Source organism: Zosterops lateralis (assembly GCF_965231275.1).
Source record: "Zosterops lateralis genome assembly, chromosome: 7".
Lineage (NCBI taxonomy): Eukaryota > Metazoa > Chordata > Aves > Passeriformes > Zosteropidae > Zosterops > Zosterops lateralis.
In genome coordinates, this window is record NC_139767.1 from 35037341 (window position 1) to 35059445 (window position 22105).

Genomic DNA, 22105 nt, shown 5'->3' on the forward strand with positions numbered 1-22105 from the left:
GAATGTTTGAAATAGATTATACAATTAAAAGAAGATTCAGAAGCCTAAGAAAAAATTTTAAAAAGAATATCAGTATTTCTATCCTCCTACTATTACCACTCCCCTCACCAACATCCTCCGGATTATCCTTCAGAGCACCCCATAAAACACAAACTAGAGTGGTAGTATCTTCTCCTGACTTCAGTTACACAATCCAGAAAAAGCTTTTACAACCAAAAAAACCCAACCAAACAAAAAATAATCCCTAAAAATAATTTTACAAGATCTTATCTTACTCTAAGGCTAACTCTAATTCCTAAGTCTCTATTTTTCCATACTGAAGACTTCAACAAACTTGAACAGCCACCCCGAAAACTTTTGAATTCTTTTATATTTTTAAAATATTGCTGATGGGAAAAAGCCTCCATCCATCAAAAATTAGCTTTTCATTCAAAACAGATATTTCATCTCAAGATCATCATCAAGATCATCAAGATTCATCTCTAATTCTCCCAAGAAAAGCCAGAATTAGTTGGTAACTGATGCAGTGCCTTTCCACCAGAACACCCAATGTCCCTCCTGTATCTCCAACTCATCCTCCCTCTGTTCCCTGCACCCAGCAGCCTCTACCACTGACATGGACACTTAAAACAGGCAGAGTTTTTTAAATCTTAGGTCAAACTGATAATTATTTGCCACTGGCACATCATAAGACAAACACATGATGTGGGGGAACAACGAGGTACTTCAGAGACAGGTCTAGATGGAAGTAGGGCTGGTCTTTAATTAAACTCCAACTTATTGCCCACCTAAAATCCAGAGGTGACAATGCAATCACAGCAAATTGTGACAATTTTTAAAGACAGCAGTGTCACCACATGTTTTGCAAGGAGGTCTCTAAGACCTCCTTGATTTTTGTCCTGGATATACAGCCAAGCTCTGCCTGACTCAGCATGAAAGAGAATGTGCATCCTATTAACAGCAGTGCTTAAACCTTATTCCATAAAGAGTTTTCCAAGAGCACTCACATCTATTCTTCTTAATATCCCTCCCACATTAAGAAATGATTATCTAATACAGAGAGTAATCAGCTCATGGTCTTACTACAGTCATCCTCCTTGACAAAGCAGGGAAAAAAACACCCAACTGTGAAGCATTAGAAAGTCAAGGTTCAAAACATCCCCATTTATTGAGATCAATGCAAATTTATTTAGATCTCCATGCAACAAGACCAAGTGCTGCCTCTTGATACAGACTGGTAAATTCAGAGTTGCTACTTCTGCAATGGGTCTTCACCAGGACACATGGAAGGTCACAGTGAAGGACACACAGCCTTAACTGAGGGAAGAAAAGCTGATGATGGCTAATCCAGAACTATTTAAAATGTTAAATTTAACACTTTACCACATCAGAACATTGTTAAGCACTGAATTTCATGTTGCCCTGCCCGCTTTCTAATCTGAAATACCAATATAGAAGAATAGACTAATAGATAATTTATTTATTGCAGTATTACACACTCCTCCAGGTGAGAACTGGATGGCAGAGTTCAGGCAGGCACCAAGAGCCATTGAGATTGATGTTTGTTACCCACAGCTCTTTTCTCATTCCACAGCCCCTCTCAGATCCATTTTTTCTGTATTATCCCAGGAAATGAGACATACAAGAAGAAAACAGACATTTTTGTGGTACTTAGGAGCAAAAATATGTATGTGTAGAATTATACAGAGGGCCAGAACACCTTCCATCACTGCAGGCTAAATGAGTCATCCACTTCAGAATAATGACCAGTAATTAAACAAGAATCTGTAAAGCTGTTAAGTGCCTTTAACAATTCCAACCTATGACACTGAAGGGGTACAAGCTCCCCATGTACTGAAACCATCCATGTGATCTATCATACAGTGGAGCCTCTTACCAAACAACCTCTCACCTACGGAAATTCTTCTCCCCAAGAAGCCAAACAAAAACAATTTAAAATATTTATGGCCATAAATTTCAGCCCTGCTCCATAAACTGATGAAGAGACATGACATCATGCTAACTACCTAGACCTGTCTGGTTGATAATAGTCCCAGGTTTCAGGCTGAAGACTGAACTGCAGGAGTGTGGAAGGGTGTGAACCTATAGGTCAGCACAGATGCTGAACACAAATCTGACTGGCCAAAGCCAGAGCTGACACTCCAGCAAATATAGGAGGTCTGGCCATGCAGGGCTGACACCACCAAAACAAGTCTTGCAATATTTTTGCCTTCTTGGACTGGAAGTAGAAAGGTTTTCCTTAAAGGGACCTAATTGCTCCATCCTCCAGTCCCTGTATCCACAGTTCTGTTTTCATGAGGTAGAGATTCCATGTATTTCCTGATGCATAGCAAAATAATAATAAGCCCCATGCTCCAGTGGGACATTTCTATCTATTTTTTATCAGCAGAGTAAGCTGCATCTCCCTTTGCTCTGTGGTTCTCCTACATTTCCAGACCTGAGCTACATATTTTAACTCTCCAGTGCTTTACTGCAGTCCTTTCATACAGCTCATTTCTAAACCTTGTCTAGAAGTATTTATTTTTCCCTTCCTAACCCCTTACTTCTCTAAGTGCCAAGCGCTTGGCCGGCCAATATTCCCAAATCAGGCTTCAAAGAGGCAACTCTGAATTGTCTTGACTCAGGTTGTGACAAGAAGGGGCAGGGGCCCCCAAAAGCGTGGTGCTCTGCTGCTGCAGGAGGGAGCAGATGGCCACCTTCCAGATGGCCGCCAACCTCGTCTCACCAACTGCAACATCTGTACCTTGAATTGCATCTCAGAGGATGGTCCTGACACAGACTGCAGGTCACTGCCCACGGCTCCCGGCCACACGGCTGCTCCACGAGCCAGAGCATTTTGCAAAATGCAGAATGACAAGCCTGAAAAAAGGTTACGACTAATTAAAGCTTGTAGCGGGGCACGGTTGAAAGAGAGTTCAAAAGTAGATGTCAGGGAGAAATCCATCTTAAATATATGTATTTTAAATGTTTCTCCCAATCCAACGTTTTGTCCCCAGCCACAAACATGCCTTGCTTTCCACATGGCACCTTGCAAACCTGGAATTAAGATGTGAACCATGCAAACCCAACCAACCCCAATGGTTTTGCTTCCAGGTCACTCCACAGCTGAGAACGAGGTCTTTTTTCAGCTTCCAGACCAAAAGTCTCTAAGAGCACTACAAGAGCACTCAGAAATGGACTGGATCCAGCTCTAAAGATGATAAACTTCCCAAGGCTCAGTGAAACAGTGGTCAATGAATTTTAGCTTGAAGTAGCAAAGAGTAATTTGTGAGTTCTGTACCATCTACGTCTAATTTTAGCACAGCCACAAATTATATTGTTTCTTCACGTGAACTTAATTCAACTCCTCGTTGGGGCAGTTAAACTTGAAACCTACCAACAGGAAAGTAACCAAAATTTTTTCTGACACAATAAGAGGCTGGTATGAATTGATGGTTTCACCAATTTTACAGTACATATTCTTTTACAGTTTATGTAACAAAATCAAAAATTAAAATGTTACTGCTTTCTTATTCTGAGTGCATAACGTCCTCAAAAAACTGTTTCCAGACATTTAAAAGGAATAAGTGTGTTTTACAATAGGAAAAGGGAGCACACCGCATTTCAAAACCCATTAAAATATAAAATTCTGGTTACAGGCTCAACAATCTGCCTAATTAGTTTTTTTCTAATTAGCAGGATGCTCTAACCTCTTTAATAAGACTTCTGTGGACAGAATGTTCCATACTGGTTATCCATCTGAGGAAAAACTAAACAAATACTTCTGAAGTGCAGCTAATAGAACAAACGTGGCTGGGCTTCATGGTCAGAAGGCTGCTCTGGCATGTAATACCAGCAATCTGCAAAAACATGAAATATTCTACCTTGGATACAGTAATGCTCACACTAAACACTCCTCTGGATTTCAAAGAAAAAATGAAAGATATTATACACAAGAGTCAATGAAGTTACAGTTTTAAACCACGTGCTGGAAGGCAAAATAAATAAAATAATATTTTTAAAAAATAAAATTAAAACCAAAATAAAATATGCATGGACCAGACTCCATGGAAAACTGAATTGAAGAGATAATGGGAAAGCAAATACCACAGTGATGTTGTAACAACCCAGAGTGTGGTTGCAAAGCTGCTTGGCTGCACAGCAAAGCATTTGCTCAGTGTACACAGCTTTTGTATCTTCTTCTTCATCATTCAGAGTCTTAGTGTGTACCTAGCAATTAATAGGCACCAGTATTGTCTCCAAATCCCATTTTACCCAACAAAAAACATTTTCATTATTCCTCTATACTAACCATGTCATTTAAAAACTATGGGTTAAGAGAAATGAGGAGTCCCAGCAGTATCTGTGACCAGAGGGAAACTCTGGAGATAAAGAAAACCCAGTCCCCTGCTCCATTAGGAGTTTGCAGAGCAGCTGCTGAGCTTCATCTCAAACAGCTGAAACATCCTTTATACTCCTTAAAAATGCAGGAAGCACACAAACATCTCAAACTCCCTCCCTGCCACCAATTCATTCACCCCGATTCCACCCATGGCCCCAGCATGTTGGTCTCATCACCCATCAGCAGACAGGAAAACTATTATACCCTTCACTTTTTTTCCAATCAGTATCTAGGAAAACAAGAGCCATGTGCAAAATATAATCTAAGAACAGTCCCTTGAAAACCTCCTGCTAATGACAGGAGGTACAGAGGCACCATAAATATTGACTTCAAACACGCTGAGCCCCAGAGACCCCACGCACTCCACAATGTCAATGACCTTCCATGCAGCTGTTAGCATTGGAAATTAGGATTTTTCAAGTACAGATGCTTACTTTAATGCTGAATTTATATTCCACTCATCATAGCATAGCATGGCTAACAGTTGGACTTGATGTTCTTAGAGGTTTTTGCCAACCTTAACAATTCTGAGTCTATGACTAAAATCTAATATTTTTCTTCCAAAATGTATAACTGTACCAAAGTATTTTCTAGTGTGTCTACATCAGAATGAGTATTAATTCAATGCTCCAGGTTCTCTGCTCCATGTTAGAAAAAAATGGAGGAAAATTTAAGTTTTACTATTTCTAACTCATGATGCAATTTTCAATAATTGCATTAGATTCTGGTTTACCAGATTCTTTTGTGGCAATTACTCTTTTCTGACACTCCTCCCTATGGATCTTTTGGGGACAAGTCCTGAGGTCTGTGTTTACAGCACTTCAGACTTGAATGCTTCAACAGCCACAGAAACCACTGAAAACCAATTCCAGACTAAGCTGGGCCCACAGGATCCTCTGCAGAGCTGATACTAAACCTCAGAAGGGCAAGTTCTGCTGCAAACCAAATTCCACCTTGAGTAGATGGTAACACAACAGTCTTGAGGAGGTAAAGATGAGGGCTCTGTAATCAAATCCTCTTCCAAAAAAGTCTTTTGACTGGAAAACATCATTTGAGTCATCAGTAACCACAACAGCCAGCTGACCCTACACAAGTGAATTTCTCCCAGTCAGGACCTTGAAGATTTGTGAAACTCATGGAGAAACATGATGACAACAAATATTTGCTCCTGGGACAACTGAGAGTCACAAATGCCAAGAGATGCCCAACACCTGATGGTAACTCAAGTTCCTCCCAAAGCACCTACCCACCTTTTTTGTTCCCACTTTGACATCCCACAGCTAAGACATGAGGATGTAACAAAATAAATTGGAACCAACTTTAGTCTAGGATGATGGCAACAAGGAAGGGATTCAAGTGGTAAAATAAAAAAAGAAAAGAACCACAAGAAAATGGTCACTCTTACTAACAAAGAAAAAATAAAACTCAAAAACCTGACAAAATCTCCCCCAAAATTCATCTTTTCTCGCACAGTTTTAGCGTCTTTAGCAATATTTCTCAAAATTCGTTTGGCAGATAAAATTTTTAACTGTTAGGTTTTTAATAAAATTGACTACCAGGAAATTCCTGCACTAAAAATAATTTAAAATAATTCAGTTCCTCAGGGTTCAAGCACAGAGATGTCGCTATGCATGATAACTGCTCCATGTTTAGTGAGTTACAACTCTTCTGTCACGAGTAGGAAATGCATTTTACTCACAAAAGCCAAAGGCACTGTCAAACCTGCAGCAATCTGCAGAACATTAGGAAAAAAATGCCTGCAAACTAACTGTTACTAGATAATGGTCCCATTTATCATTCTTAAATTCCATCTTTAATTAAAAATGGGATATTCTCTTACATAAATAAAAATTTGCAGATGTTCCCAAATTACTCCCCTTCAATTTTTAGTTTTTTCCATATATAATACACATAGAGTAACGTGTTCAGAATTTTTTTCATGTTATTACATAATACCTAAATACATTAAGGTTTTTCCATATTCTAACTAGATACATACAATTTTCCTTGGAGTATGCCATATTAAAAAAATATTAGCACTCAAAGAAAACACATCAACAGAAATCAGTAGGAACACCACTTAACTGCAAGAATAGAACTTGAAATTAATTTTCTATTGTTCTACCTATCATAATTTACACCTTTTCTTTTTAAAACGTTCAATAAATCACTAATTTAAAGGATTGATGTAGTTACATCTTACAAAGGTAAGATGGTGTGAGAGAAACATCGGCTCCACTCTTAATATGTCTTTCCCCATACAATTATTTGAAATACTGTTAAAAGGAAGGAATTATTCCAATAACTCTGCAACAAAAAAAAAAATCACATAATTACTTTCAATGTTGTGCCCACTGCTGTTTCCTTCATTCTTTCTTCAAGTTGCAACTAGACAGAAACATAAGTTCAAGCATGCAACAAGTAAAACGATAATTAAGAGAGCTAAAACAAGAAATGATGAACAAGAAGGCAAGGTTATAAACATAAACAATAAAAACAGTCAGTGCTCTGAAATGGAAAGCATTCTTTAAAATGACTGTGTCCACTGGACCATCAGAGTAAATGTGCAGGAGGAAGGGAGGAAAAGACAGGGACAAAGGACAAAGGCAAGAAAGGAAAAATACTGTCCAAGGGAATAAGGAAATTGCGGAAATCTTCATGATAGAATGATGAACAAAAAAAGCCTTTCAGTTACTTTGTATTCATCAAAGATATTCCAAATAACAGATACAATGTATGTATTCCTAATTGTTTTTTGAAGGGAAGTTAAATTCATCATAATGACTCAAAGCTTACCAATACTTAGGCTAAGACATATAAAAGGGAAGAGGAGGAGGAAATAAATTGATCAAACTGTGGTTTGAGGGAGTCAGAAATTGATCCTAAATTAAATATTTTGTATTGTGGCACAATTTGGCACATAGATTGTAACCAAACTCCTGCCTAGGTATGTGTAGTGTGTTTAGGGAAGAAACAATATCATAATCCACAAAATTAAGTGTCAATTTATACTAACATTTCTGTTTGATACAGAATGGCATTTATGAAGCAACCACCCATCTACAACCACCCACCCACCCTCAGCTCACACCAGAGTAGGCTCCGAGAGTATGGCCTGAGTCCTTTGGATGGCACTACACCAGGAGATGATGCCCTGGGAGAGCATCCAATGGACTCCAGCTCTGTCTTAGGGACATTCAGTCTTGTAATCCCAGAGGAACTGAGAAGACAGAACCAGAAAACACCTTTGGGTATATTTTCCAGAGTGACCAGAACCTGGTCAGCACTACAAAATCTACACTGAAACTCATGGACACCCACAGCAGATGCTAACAGCCCTCAGCTGGCATAAAAAGCAGATGCAGAAAAAGAATCCTAGAATGGTTTGAGTTGGAAGGGACCTTGAAGATCATCCAGTTCCAAATCTCTTGCCAAGCTTGGTTGCTTCAAGCCCCATCCAAGCTGGCCCTCAGGTAGTGGCACATGGGCTGAAACAGATAAGGAAAGGCCTGTGGATTTAGTTGGTTGAAGACTGGAAACTGAGTTGTCACAGCTACCTGACCCAGGACTTTCAAACTTCAATGTGTCTGGGTCAAGTTAAAGCTTAGCAAAAAAACCCATCCAAAAGTATATTTATATTAGTGCTAAGGTAGATCTTCTCCCAAAATTGCTTTGCCTAAAACAGTTTGCACAATGTAAAATTCCTTTCTGTTATGCATCAATTCACAAAACCCAGTCTAGTTGTGGGTACTCATTAAGAAAATTAGTTATTTATGACACCAGAATACAAAGCTATAAATCTAAATCATGTGCAAAGCAAGCATCTGACAAAATTTGTAATACTTACTTCTTAGCTAAAAAAAGAAGAAAACAACCTAAGACTAGGGGGAAAAACCAGCATAAAAAAAAAAGAGGGAAAAAAAATCAATATTTTTCTCTTTATTAGATGCAAACTAAAGCTTTTTTTACTTTCCCTTTGGAAGATCAAATTAGTGTTATGGGCTGGAATGACAATGAATTGTGTAAAGTATCATATTCTTCATAATATAGTAGTGTATATGTTTGTTATTTGGAAATAGAAATGTAATTCATAACTAATCTAGAAATAAAATATATACACAGCAACCATTTAAAAGGACAGATAAAATCCTCATTAAAATCCTAAGTGCAGAAATACTGAATTATAATGCACAATTTCATTACATTTTACTGCCAGCAATGTAAATATCAATTCTCCAGGTGATTCATAAAATTCATTTTAGAAAAGAAAAACAAGGATTTCACCCGGCATTCGAGCACATAAAGGAAAACACATGCTAGGGCTTGAAAACCCAGACTGTTCTTTCCTTCTCTCATCAGAATATTTTGCTGGAATTTCAGCAAATCTTTTACACATCAAACAGACAACTGCCATTTCACATTAGCACTTTGTAGAGATCACCCAGCAGTCCCAGCCCCGCGTCCTCCTCGGCCCGGCACCTCTCCCCGCATCGTCTCCATCATTCCCAGCTCACTTCTGCCAAAACTCAGCTCCCATATATACACTTCCCCTGACTTCAAAGGAACGAGCCTGCATTTAAACTTGCCTAAACCCTCTTTTAACTATCCAAATTGTGAAATTGCCTAATAATGGGAGTGTATTTAAGGGGAAAAAAAAAAAAAAAAAGCATGTTGGACAAATTAACCAAGTAAAGTTTTTGGAGGGAAGAGTGCATGTGGGGGTTTCCACACAAAAACGTAAAGAAAACCTGTCACTTTTAAAATGAATAGCTACCATCTGCCAGCATTTTATCTGAGGCAAAGTTGATTAATGCAAAGTGAATGTTTAAGATCACATTGCTGTCTGCCTGAATAAATTTCAGGTAGTTTACTTGGGAGGTTTTTTTGTCCTGTTTCTTAGAAGATTTTTTTGCTGTTCTTATTGGATCGCCCCCTCCAAGTTTTTCGGCAGCCAGAGCTAAGAATAAAAACATTATTTCTTAAATCATGGTGCTGTACAAGGACTTCTGAGCACCAGAGCATTGTTTTTGGCCCCTTAGAGCAAGGGAATTCATCTCCCTCAAAAGGACATCCCACCTCCTTCATTGGCTTCACAAAAACTTTTCAGGCAGCCTCTCTCCATCACATTGAAAAGGAAATTTTCGCAGTCTGGTTGTGAGCAGAGAAACAACAGCAGTGCTGTTATCCTCAATAGGAAATGATTTTGCCTTTAGACCTTCCCTAATTTTTTACTTCATTTTTTACTAGGTTAAGTCTTTTTACCAGATAAATTTTTTAATAACTATTTAATCATTTGCTTTTATTTACACTATCTTTTCTATTAAAAAAAAATAATTATAGATTCTAAACCTTTTTTCTGTTAACTTTCACACCTTGATTTATATTAGCATTCTGTTAAAAATCATTCTCAAATCCATTTGATAATATGCTCCCCTTCACAAGTCCTCTCTGACCAGTAACATTTTTCAGGAGAAGTTTCCAGAACAGGTTTGGGGCGGTATTAACCTAAATCAAACAAAACCCAGTTTTACACATACATCCCCATGTTACGTTTTCCCAGCATCAGATGGCCTCCAAGTTCTCCCTCAGCAGAGAGAATTTCACACCCCTTATCCAGGCTGGGACACCCTCTATTATCCAGGGCTACAGCAGTGGAGGGCATCATCTGTGCTGAGTGGTGGAGCTTCGTGCCATTCCATATGGACATATATTCTCCGTGCTTACACTCGAAGCTGGCTGGACACCAGCCAGCTCTGGTCAGAAGTCACCAAGTTGTTTTAGCTCAGTACATGGTGCCTGTGTCTCGTATCTCAGTAGGGTTTATTGGTTTAGGCTCAACATGGTGCTAGGACGGCCATCTGGCCCCCGGAGCGGAGCGAACTCCCAGCCAGCTCCCTCGGAGCGTGGGCAGGACAAACGCCTGTGCGTTTGCACCAGCCCGTGTGAGCTAACCTGGGTGAACTCAAAACGATTTGTTCAGGAGGGGAAAAAAAGAAAAAACCCACGAGCAAGTTTAGCAGTAATGAAATTAAAGAAGTAATGACCCTTTGTTGAGCGAGGGAGCAGGAAAGCAGAGCACAAGGTGAAGCAGGGGCTACCACACCTTCCTGCGGGCACCTCTACAAGGTGAGAATGTGGAGATTTGTACCCATCAGTGACTTACACCCATGTGGTATTTTTAATCAGAAAAGTGTTTAAGAACAGCTTGGATAGGGCTTGGAGAAACCTGGTCTAGTGGAAGGTGCCCCCGCCCATTGCAAAGGGGTTGGAATGACATGGTCACCTCCGACCCAACCCAGTGTGTGATTCTGTGTTTCCAGGAAACCTGAACCCTGTCCTTATGGGATACTGGATATTACATTTAGTCACCTTATATATTAATGCCTTTACATCAGCTCATCAAAGCACAAGGGGTCTCTAGTAGCACTTTCCTTTCCAAGAGCACATTCCACTGTGCCCCACACAAAACTGCAGTTAAAACACACAAAGCAACAAAGACATGGGGTGAAGCCAAGACAACCTTTTGGCAGAAAATTATTCAGTAATTCCGAAGAGATGAGACACGTCCCATCTTCAAATACAGAGAATTTGAGCAGTAACATCAAAATACACACTCTTAGTAATTAATGTTACGAATGAGGTTTATGTTTATTCACCTATTTATAGAAGCAAACACCATAAAATATGCCAAAAAAAAAATCCCAAACAGTATCAGATAAGCTTTTTTTTTTTTTTAATTTGCAGGAAATTGGTTATCCTCTTTTTAACTAACGTACTACTCGTACATAAAATTTATTGATTCCTTACCTGAGCATTATGAGGGCCAAATTCTAGGAAGGCCTCTAATACAGGACAAATTATTGCAGTTCCTATAAAGATTATATAAACATTTCCAGTATTTCACAGAACGATGTAAACAGGCAGGAATGTTTCCAGCACAAATGGGATCTATGTATGCAGATTTAATGAAATTTGCCCTGCCCTGCTTTGAGTCACATCCTCAAACACCTTCTCCAGGGTATGCAGGAATGTTTCTGAAAACAAAATATCTAGAAAACAGTTAAATCTTCAAGCCTGCAAATGGTCACACATCCACACACTGTAACGTTTTCAGTAGGAATGAACCACTCACTGAAAAAAAAAAATAAAAGGGTTGCTTTTTTAAGATATTTAGGGGACACAGCCCACCAGTTAATAAAGAATTCACACTACAAAAATGCATTTTCTCTTTATAAAATGGAAAAAAAGCATCAGATCTGAAACAGTATTAAACCTAGTAGATTTTAGCAGAATATTTAAAAAAAAGAAAGCAAAATCAAGAAACAACCACATCTACCTTATATACTGTTGAAATATATGCTCCTTTCCTGAAAACCACCCCCAGGTTGGGGTTTTTTTCCAGAGCTCTATTAATTGAAAACAATAACTTGTTTTCTCTTTTGTAAAATGTAAAAAGCACAGAATTTGTCTTTAAAATACAGTTGTCAGATATCAAGGGGTATATATATGCTAACATTTACCCTAGGGGTATTTCAGGGCTAGAATCTGTTACAAATAAAATCTTTATTCATATGAACAGCTACCTGGGGGGCAATACTGAATGTTATACGTAATATTTATATATATATATTTAAAATAATCTAGCAGTGCTATTAAAACACACTGGGAGCTACACTGAATTTAGTCACTCTGTTTTACAGTCTTATGCTACTAACTTTTTGGAGAGTGAATTACTTTCTGTAGAGGATAGCTCCTAAAATATAAACTCCTTTCACCTAATGTGTCATACCAGTGCTTTACTCTCTGTAATTTAATAGATTGTTCACTGTAATAAAGAAAATAATTGCAGAAAAAAGAAAAACATTTTCGTTTTTCATTAAATTGTGCAATACTATTTTTAAATTTGGGAACTTTCCTTGAATTAAAAAAAAAATTAAAAGGCTAAAAAATTTTTATTTTTTTACATGCTTTCTAAAATTACAGAATAGTTGCTGTGTGCTATGGAAAACAACTTTAAGCTAAAGATCAGACACCCACATTTATCAAGGAGCTGAAGCTGTCTGAAGGAAGTTGGGAGACAAAGCAGTGAGCAGAACAAATCTGCAGAGTGCCAGCAGCCTGAGGAGGCTCTGCTGGACCTTCCAGATCCATGGAATGAAGAACAAAATATCCCACCAACTGCTAACAAAACTCTCAGATGGTTGGAAACCTTGTCTAGAGAAAGCAGACAGTAATTCCTCCCTTTTTCAGTGCATTTCAAATGCTGCGACTTGGAAACTGCCACCACAAGGATGAAGCTCCTGGTACCAACGCAACGTCTAAACACCTTCTTTCCAATTAAAGAGAAAATCATCTGTGACTCCACAGCAATTAAAACTCAGTCTGTGGCTGCTGCACATCAATCTGTGTGATCATTTCAAGATCTCAAGGCAAGTGATCCACCTTTAAATTCTCCTTCTGGCCTTCTAAGTTGAAGGGACTCTGCATGCTTGGCTTCCCATTCCTCAGGGCTCCCGCGCTCCTCTCGGGACATGAAGGAAAACCTGAGCTGGTTTAACACATTGCTCAACAAAGCCAAGAAAACAGGAAAGCAGAACTTTTCTGGAGAAATGCAGCACAGACTTTGCATGGGGGAATTAATATAAATCCACGCAGCTCAAACACTGAGTGTCCGATATCTTCCGTAACAGCTCTGTGCGTTCCCCCTGGAGGGTGAGGACACCTTATCCCTGTGACAATCCCGGGGAGATCTCCATGTTCTTGGGAACACAATGTTATTGCACACCAAGAGAGCGGACATACAGTTCACAAAAGTAACATTAAATCCCCTGTTCGTTACCAGCTCAGCTTTAGTTCGTGCTCAAGGGAGGACACGTCTGTTCTCTGATAAAACAATCAGCAAGTTCATCACAGAAACTCTCTGCTCACTGCAGACCATCTGAATTTAACACCTATGGCTCTGCACTGCACCCTTTGTTTCAAAAGCGCTTTTTAAGACTATTCTTTAACTCGCTGAGTGTCACATTTAAACTAACAAACCTTCCCGCTCCCAAAAATCAGATTATATGGATAGAAGTCTAAGTAATTTAAAACATATCTACACTACTAGTCTAAAATGTATTTAACATCACACTTAACAGCATCAGTATTACTTCTCACTCACACCAAGGTCTTGAAATAAAGTACAGTTTGAACATAAAGACTTAGTAAGGCAGTTCTGCTATCACAAGTGTTTGCACTTGAAATATCCGTGACCTTTATGCACTACTAAACATACAAATAAAAACAAGGTATTTATGAAATGCCGCATTTATGGAAAGCACTTATAAAATAAAGGTTCTTTTCTGTAAATAATGTCAATATTATAAGTAATGCAAATTTGGTATTTTCCACAACCTCACAAGAAGGTTGAAATATTTAAATGTGCAATTCCAAACATGCAATATTGCCAGTTTGCAATGGAATTTTGTCATTACAAACTACTACCTGGGAAGCTGATCTTCAGTGGTTATTAGAAAGCTTAAAAATAACAGAATTACAATTAATTTTAATCAATGTGTTTTCTAACAGGAGAGTAGTCATCCTTGCTACGTTGAATCTGATACATTTATACTTTCAATTTAAAAAAATAATCGAAACATTAAATTACAAAACAAACATTAAAAATGTGCAAGTAAAGTAGAAGGTACCTCTAATCAGTTTTCCTCTCACCAGCCATATCAGCCCTTGATCCTAAAATTTTATGCTGCCTGCGAGGACAAGGCACAAATTCTATTTTAGCCATTGCACCTTTGTCAACTTTGACTGTTTAATTCCCTCTGCTCCAACCCGAACAGCACCAGCAAAGAAAACGCTTTCCTCTCCTTAAGACGCTCCATTGGTTAGATCAGATTTATTTGCTGTCAGTAAAGGTTGTATTTGCACATAAGTCTATGACAGATTGCAAGTTTATTAACTTCAAGTGAGTTTTCAGGCTTCTGGGTTGAGGGCTTTTTGCTGGGTTGTTGGGTTTTTTTATGGGATTTTGCTTTTTTTTTTGGTTTTTTGTTGTGGGTTTGTTTTTTTTGGTTTTTTTTTTTTTTGTCAGCGTTCCCTCCCCCTTTCCCCAAGATGTGGGTTACTTGACAAATTGGAGTTAAGTTATCTTAGGTCAATGTAACTGTAAGTTAAACTAATGAAGTGTATGTCTATGAGTGATGTCTGATTAGTTTAATACAGTTAGTGCTGGACAGCTTGGGCTGCTGACCTTGAAGGAACACAGATAACATTGTGATGCGTTGGAGGATGTGGTTGTGATACAAGACAAATTTACATAACAGTTTGTCATGTACACTCCTCCAAAACAAAACTGTTGCAAAAAAGAAAGCAAGAGGAAACCAATGCTAAATGCCTCACACAAGACAAAACGGGGAAAATTGATTTTAACGTTTGGCTTGGGGTGGGAGATTATTTTAAATGGGAGCCAAAAGCAGGCACAGGAAAGGTGTACATTTACACAACATGTGTTCCAAGATGGCCTAGACATTGTGCTGGGTAACACTGAGCAAATGCAGCCTTCTACAGCACAAATCTACTCTTGAAAAATGATATTCTTTCCTCAGGAAGCACCTATTCACTCACGGTAAAAAAATATCAGACCCAGTTCTGAACTGTGACTCATTGGCACATCACCCAGGTGTGCTCAGTGTCCTCCTGAAGTCCATTCTACAGCTACTTGTGCTAAAAGAACCTTCTGCATCAGCAGTCTCTCCCCATGAAGGTGCACAGTCCCCACACAATGTTCTGCATGCCGTGAGCAAAGCTCTATCTCACTGCTCCAGACAATCACCTCGCCACATCTCATCTGATCAGGTAGGCCAAGCAAAACTGCTGGGTTTAGAGACAGCTTGGCTCTGGAGGGGCTGATTCTCACTACATGATAACTATCTTGTTGACCTAAATCGCCGGTTTTATCAGCCCAGGTTCTAGCTGATGGAAATTTGCCACTTACATAAATGTATAATTGACACCCACAGTTGCTGGCACGTTACTGAACTGGACCATCATTAAGATAAAACTGCCCCCTTAATCCTCCAGGTCAGCCTGAGCAGGACACTGATAAATCAGACTTGCTAATAGATACATGGGAGGGCACGTGAGGAAGCTTGCAGTGCTCACATCTGTGCCATCTCTCAGCCTAATGTGGGAAGCACAGTTTAAACCTTTCAGAATGACTGAATTCACATAATAAATTCCATGTAAGAGATACACATACATGTACAGACATCAGGTACCCAGATACTGAGAGACTCTCATGGGCCGGAGACATAAGACAAAACTGTCTAGGAAATTCTAAATCAAACATGTAATTTCTCAGTTATACCCCAAGATGAAAAACCTGTGCTGCCCACTGCAATTCCCTAATTACACCCTTGTATACAAACAAGGAGTAAATTCAAGAGATCTGGTTGAGGGCATCTGTGTAATTTGAGCTAAGAAATTACTCAATCCCTTGGTTACCTGTAATTTGAACTTGTTGGCACTGTTTGCATGAAATAAAGAGCAGAAGTCCGTGCCTTCCAATGCCACTTCTTGGCTGGGAGTGTGCAGAGGACACAATCTTCTTGTAGCTCTTCCTGGAGAAGATCCATCAGCTGCTTGTGAGAGCCACCATAAAAGGGTTCAATGAGAAGGACACTCATTTTCCAAGTACTTCAGAACTCTCTGAAATCTGAAATCTCTGAAATCTGAAAATGAAAATAGAGAAGCATTTTACTTTAGAAACATATCTTTATTACTATCATTATTATAATCATTGTTGTTATTACTCAAGAAAATTATATTGGAAGAAGAAGAAATATCCTGCAAGGCCTTGTAATATGATCCTTATTATATTAATGAGTTTACTTCAGAAAAGGCTACTTAGCAATTACGATGACTAGATTATTTTTATTTTGACCTTTAAAAGATACTGTCTGTAAATTTTAAAGGAACGAAAACGTGCAAGACTTAGGAACACATTGTATTTTGAGTTTACGGGTTTGTTTTCAAATGGATATTTAAAAACAGCTTTACTTTACCCACTAACTCCCTAATATGGTCAATTATTCCGTAACTTCAGATGTAGCTTATTCACACTTACACAGGTTTCCCTCCTTTTCTTGGTGGCAGAGAAAATTCAAGAGCAATTCAAACACACTTCAGCCAGAACTGCTGCCAGTAACAGTGATTTGGGTACAAGACTTAAAAGGCAGAGAGCAGCTTGGGGAGATGAAGTTGGGGCATCGCCCAGGACACCCTCCTGCATTGCTGGGAATCCCAACCCCAGCAACAACAGGAGATGTAAACCATCTTATTTCTTCTGAACACTCCAAGGTGGGTGGAAGAGAACACTAGAGGAGGCTCAAGGAAGCTCTGAGACAAAAAGCCACAGAGCTGCTCACAAACAGGATGCAGAACGTGCTGCCCAAAGCGAGGGGACAGATGAAAATCCGGTGACTATTGCTCATCGCCCTCATGAGTCACACCCTTGGGGTACTCAAAAGCTGCTTTTCACATGCTTCGAGCAAAGCCACCACACACAAAAGCTGAAAGCAAAACCCTAAAAGGTGTTCACCATCCACAAACACCTCGCTGATGGTTTCCCTCTCAATATTCCCTAAGAACGATGGACTCCCTGCTAAACTCAGTTACTCAGGACTTGTGTTTGAGATTGTACATTGCAAGACCTTACACCCATTTCCTGTCCTGCAATTTCTAGTGGTTTCAGACTGTAATCCTTATCTTACCAAAACCTCTGGTGACAAGAAGTAAGAATTCAACAGAGAAGTACATCCTCTCCTGAAAATCTCAATCATCATCCCAACCATAGTTGAGAAATTTAGTTGATTCAAGATCAGGTTAAAAATACTATGTGTTTTGTAATCAGAGGGCAGAAAACAAACTAAAAGCCTTTTAAGTGCACTGTGGCTATCATAAGATCAGTTAACCAGCAACAAAAACCCAAATGCTGAATCGATTTGATTGGGAGACAAAGCATAAGAAACCTTTAGGTAGCTTTTTGTTGTTGGCGCCCACCATGGCGACAGATGAAATGGTGATGTAGAGCTTCCGGGTCATTACAGAAACATCAGCAAGAGGAAAAAAAACTCCACACTCTAACTTTCTTGCCCTAATTCAGCCTGGATTCAGGTTATCATTTCCTCTATTATTCACTCCTCCATAATATTTCAAATAAATTACTTGTTTTCACAAATACGTTCTTTGCAAAATCAAAAGGAAAGCCATCTGGAAGCAGATACTTCACTCCATTTTGGAGCTTGCTTCTTTTCAGGTAGCAAAGCAGTTTCTGATCTCTTTTCCACTGACCTAATTTCAAAAAAATCACACTTTTGAGATCACTGACGTTTTCTGAATTTACAATGATGTAACCAAAATCATACTGTCTCCTCCAAAGCCCTTTTGGAGCCTGCAGGGTAATAACTGCTATAAAAACACAAGCTGTGGTTTAAAATCTGCACTATTCACCTAAAGAACAATTTGTAATTAATCATGCTATGCTTGTCATCAAATGCCACCGAAAATTTAATTCAAGGGACTAAAGGGAAGCATTTTATAAATTCAGCCCCTAAAAACGGGGGGTATGTGAAAAGTTGGTAAATGCCACTGTGTCAGTCACTTGGGGAGCCTTGCAACTAATTTACAAATCATTAGCAGTATCAGTAATAAAGCAATTTGTTCATGAAGCATCTGATCAAATCACACTTCACCAGACTAGTTCTGAAACTGGTTTTATCACCAGGTTTAGCTGAACCCACACTGTGCTCTTTGGTTTTATTTTGCACCAGTTTTCACTGTACATCCCTCACGGGAACAGAGAATGACTGTACGTGCTGACAGTAAGAGATTGCTCAGTCCTCCTGTTTCCTCCTGCTAAAAGACCCTGACATTTAGTTAATTGTTCTGCATTTACCTGCCTTTAGATCTATAAGAGAAACTGCATGATGTAAATATTACACAAGTATTGCCATACGATAAACCCTCTTTGGCTATTTACATTGGGAAACTGGGTTGGGATTGTGGATGTGTGGTGGAGTGGGTGTTAAGATAGCTCTTGGTATGGAATTCTTCACAATAACACTCATAGACCCCATGGCAGCAGCCCGTGAGGGTGACAATCAGCAATGACACGTTTTTTTTCAGAGACGACCTAAAGCTCAAAGGTTTTCTTACAAAACTCACTCGCCCCAAAAAAATGTAGGTACTGTTTATTAAAATCCTCACTAGCACTTGTAGGATTCTGTTGTGTGATCTCTGTGCATTAACAGCAATATACACCAAATTCAACTTAGAAAAAAATGTTATAATGTTATTTAAGAAGCAGTATATGGTTTATTTTATTCTTTGTTGTTGTTTGTTTTGTGGTTAGTTTTTTTTTAATAAGATGCTACCTACATAAGATACTATTAAAGGATAATGGCAGTACAATATATGTCACATTCACTTCAGGGCCTGACTAAGATGAAGCAACTAGAAAGTCAATAAATCTTCTGCTTTTAAAAGATACACTGATAATGCTAAGGAAATTATATTATATATAACTAATAATTTCTTGTACTTAGAAAGACACAGAGGAGGTCGTTTGGCTCATATTTCACCCACATGACTTCCAGTTTTGTTCACATACAAAAATAACAGCTATTATTTTTGCTTTATTTCCCTTGACCCAGCCAAGTTAAGGTAAATATGTACCATAAACTCCTCAGAGGTCTCCAAAAGACACAGCTGATAAATGGCCTGAGAACATTCACCGTATCTGATGGAATGCAATCCTCAATTAAATATAAATCACTCCAGGTATTCTTTTCCCCATTTCAAAGAAAACAACAAATATTAGAAAAACAGAACTGCTTCCCCTTTCTCATTACAGTATTTCCTCTCTGGAGCCAGCAATCCTGGGTGTTCCTCCAACAGCTCAACCCCATCCACAGGGCTGCAGGATCCTTTCCTTTGAAAATTTCCTACTCTCTCTTTACCACACATTCCTCAGGATACACATTACACATCTGAAAAAAAAAAATCCTTCAAAGTGGTAACAGTGTCAAAATGACGTGACTAACACAGAGGTATACTGAAGTACTGAGAAGTGTAGGTGGGTAATTAGGTGCTGTCTCAAAGCCAGCAGCTCACAGTGACATTCAGCCAGGACTTTTGTCACTTGCTGCAGCTCTACCCCACACTGAAACATGGCAAGTGATGGAGCCTCTGAAAGGGCCACTGCTGTTTGAACCAATAATTTCCTTTTAAAAGGAAGTCTGAGTACTGTACAGAGTAATAAATAAAAATTTACTTTAAAGGCACGAAAGAATTAACTGTTCAATCAGCCACAAAATCAAGGCTTCTTTTCAAACTCTAGGTGAACACCAACTTAGGTATTTTTGTTAACCAACCTAGGCAGAGAAAACCCATCATTTTCCACAATTTATTAAAGAACACACGTTCACTCTGTCTTGCATGCAGAAGTGTGGTTTCACAAACATCAGCACAGCTCACATCAGGAAGCCATAATTAGCCCTGTTCATTGACGTACTCAGACAACATAAATTACAGACCGCGTCTAAATATCTGTCCAACAAAACAGCTGAGCAACCATCCAAACCCAAAGGAATAATTGTTAATATATTCCACAGGTAGAGATCTGCTATTAGTTACAGGAAATAAGGTATATGGTTTCAGTAATGATTGTTTTAACCGTCACAGTCCCACACGTATGAGAAATTTATTCCGTGGCTGGATCCGAGCACACGTGGGTCAGTGTCTCGTAACTCAACCCACTGCAAAACCCACCAGGTACCACCTGTGGACACCAACATACCTAAACCTTTGATAGTTTTACATGAACATGCTGTGATGGCTGATACAGAAAAATTTTTCCATGTTCCACATTGCAGTAAAATGTGATTTTCCAAAGGACTATTGAGAGTCTTATTACCTTTCCTCCTCTGCTCTTTCTCCTTCCCAGCCCTACCTGAAGTGGGGATGTGCTGTAAATACACACACACAGACTGAAAGAGCCTGCACTGCCCTCCCACTCATGATAGTGACTCACCGAAACCCCAAAGCTGTACTTTAAACACAATCGCACCTTAAGGTTTGACCAAAATTTAACTTGTATTTAGATCACCCAAAAGTACCAGTTCTGAGGTTTGTCATTACTAAACTGCATAAGCGAGAATGACAATTTATCTTTTATTTAAATCAATTGGAAAAAGCAAGAAATCCTCCACTTCTTTTGAGAATGTGGTAAACCAAAATCGTCCACCTGTGTTTGGATGTCTGAGCAGCATTAATTTATTGGTGACACCTATAAACCACAGTCTGGTCCATGCACACAACCTGAGAGTTGCAAACACCTACAGAATGCCAAAATCTACCATTACCTGGAGACAGCAAGGAATGAAACCTGCATGGACTGCCCGGTCTGCTTGGGTTTCACTAAAATACCACATCTCATTTTTACTGTGCTTGTGATCTACACATGCAAGGGCTTGCAGTGACAGAACAAGGGGAATGGCTTTAAACTGAAGGAAGGTAGGTTTAGATGAGATATTAGGAGGAAATTCTTCCCTGTGATGGTGGAAAGGCCCTGGTAGAGGGTGGCCAGAGAAGCTGTGGCTGTCCCTGTAATTGCTGGAAGTGCCCAAGGCCAGGTTGGGATGGTGGAAGGTGGCCCTGCCCACTGCAGGGGGTGGCACTTGATGAGGTTTAAGGTCCCTTCCAACCCAAACCATCCTGTGGTTCTATGATGTAATCAGAATTCCAAACAACATAATTTTTAAAGAATTAGTCTGATCTTAAGCAAAGCGTGAGGACTGCCAGGTTCAGTTCTTACATCTGATGTTTTCAACCTAAGGTGGAACAGGAATCGGAAGCTAAAATTTTAAGATGTCCCATGGCTATCAATCCAGAGAGACCCTGACAAGAGACAGTCAAGGCTCCTTTTGGAGTTTATGCATTTGGAAAGTAACATGCTGTAAAATCTGCACATTACCCTGTGAATGCTACGTTAACAATATTGCTATAAATTCTTAGGAAATGTTGTTAATGCATACAAAGTCTATGTGTGCATTTTAAAGTATGCATTTTAAAACTCAGAATTCAAATTGTTTTACTATTTTATCTAGGCAAAGGCATTTTTGACCTCCATAATTTTATGTTGTAAATTAAATTTGTTTTTTAACAGCTACAGAAAAGAAAAAAAAAAAAAAATCCCTAGAATTTTCTTTTCACCTTCTTCCCTGACACAGTCTGAGGCTGTCATAAATACTTTGCATCTATACTTCTATCCATCCTCAATCAAAATCTTTGAAGATCTTAATCTATGCTGAGTAAATTATTGCAATTTATACTTTTTTTTTCCAGTGGAGAAAGACATCTGTGCATCACATTTATGGTTAACTCAAAACCACAACAGTCAACACCACCTCGGTGGGGAAGGCTCCATCCCCCCTTGGAGCACAGCACTCCAAAGATACATTTTCAGGGAAATTTCCCTGATTGATGTGCTGATCCTCAGTACATTGGGAAAGGCAATTACAATATGCAACTTGGTTTCTTTGTGTCTAATCGACCTCCTAAATTGTGTACACAGGACTAAATACTACTCAAGACAGGGTATGAGGGATACTCAGTATTTTCACAAATTCAGATTAACAAAGGCAAATT

The 22105-nt window shown here is 39.0% G+C and overlaps 1 protein-coding gene across 9 annotated transcripts in view; it reads right to left on the reverse strand.

Annotated features, from left to right (window-relative positions):
• Nucleotides 1-22105, reverse strand: part of GTDC1 (glycosyltransferase like domain containing 1) — a 431567-nt gene that overhangs the window by 226644 nt on the left and 182818 nt on the right. For all 9 annotated transcript variants that reach the window (XR_014590560.1, XM_083865293.1, XM_083865295.1 and 6 more), the window contains one exon: nt 15902-16128. Coding sequence is in view for 8 of the 9 variants with exons in the window: in XM_083865293.1 (XP_083721419.1) it covers nt 15902-16083 (182 nt within the window). In the remaining variant the exon portion in view is untranslated. The remainder of the gene's footprint in view (nt 1-15901; nt 16129-22105) is intronic.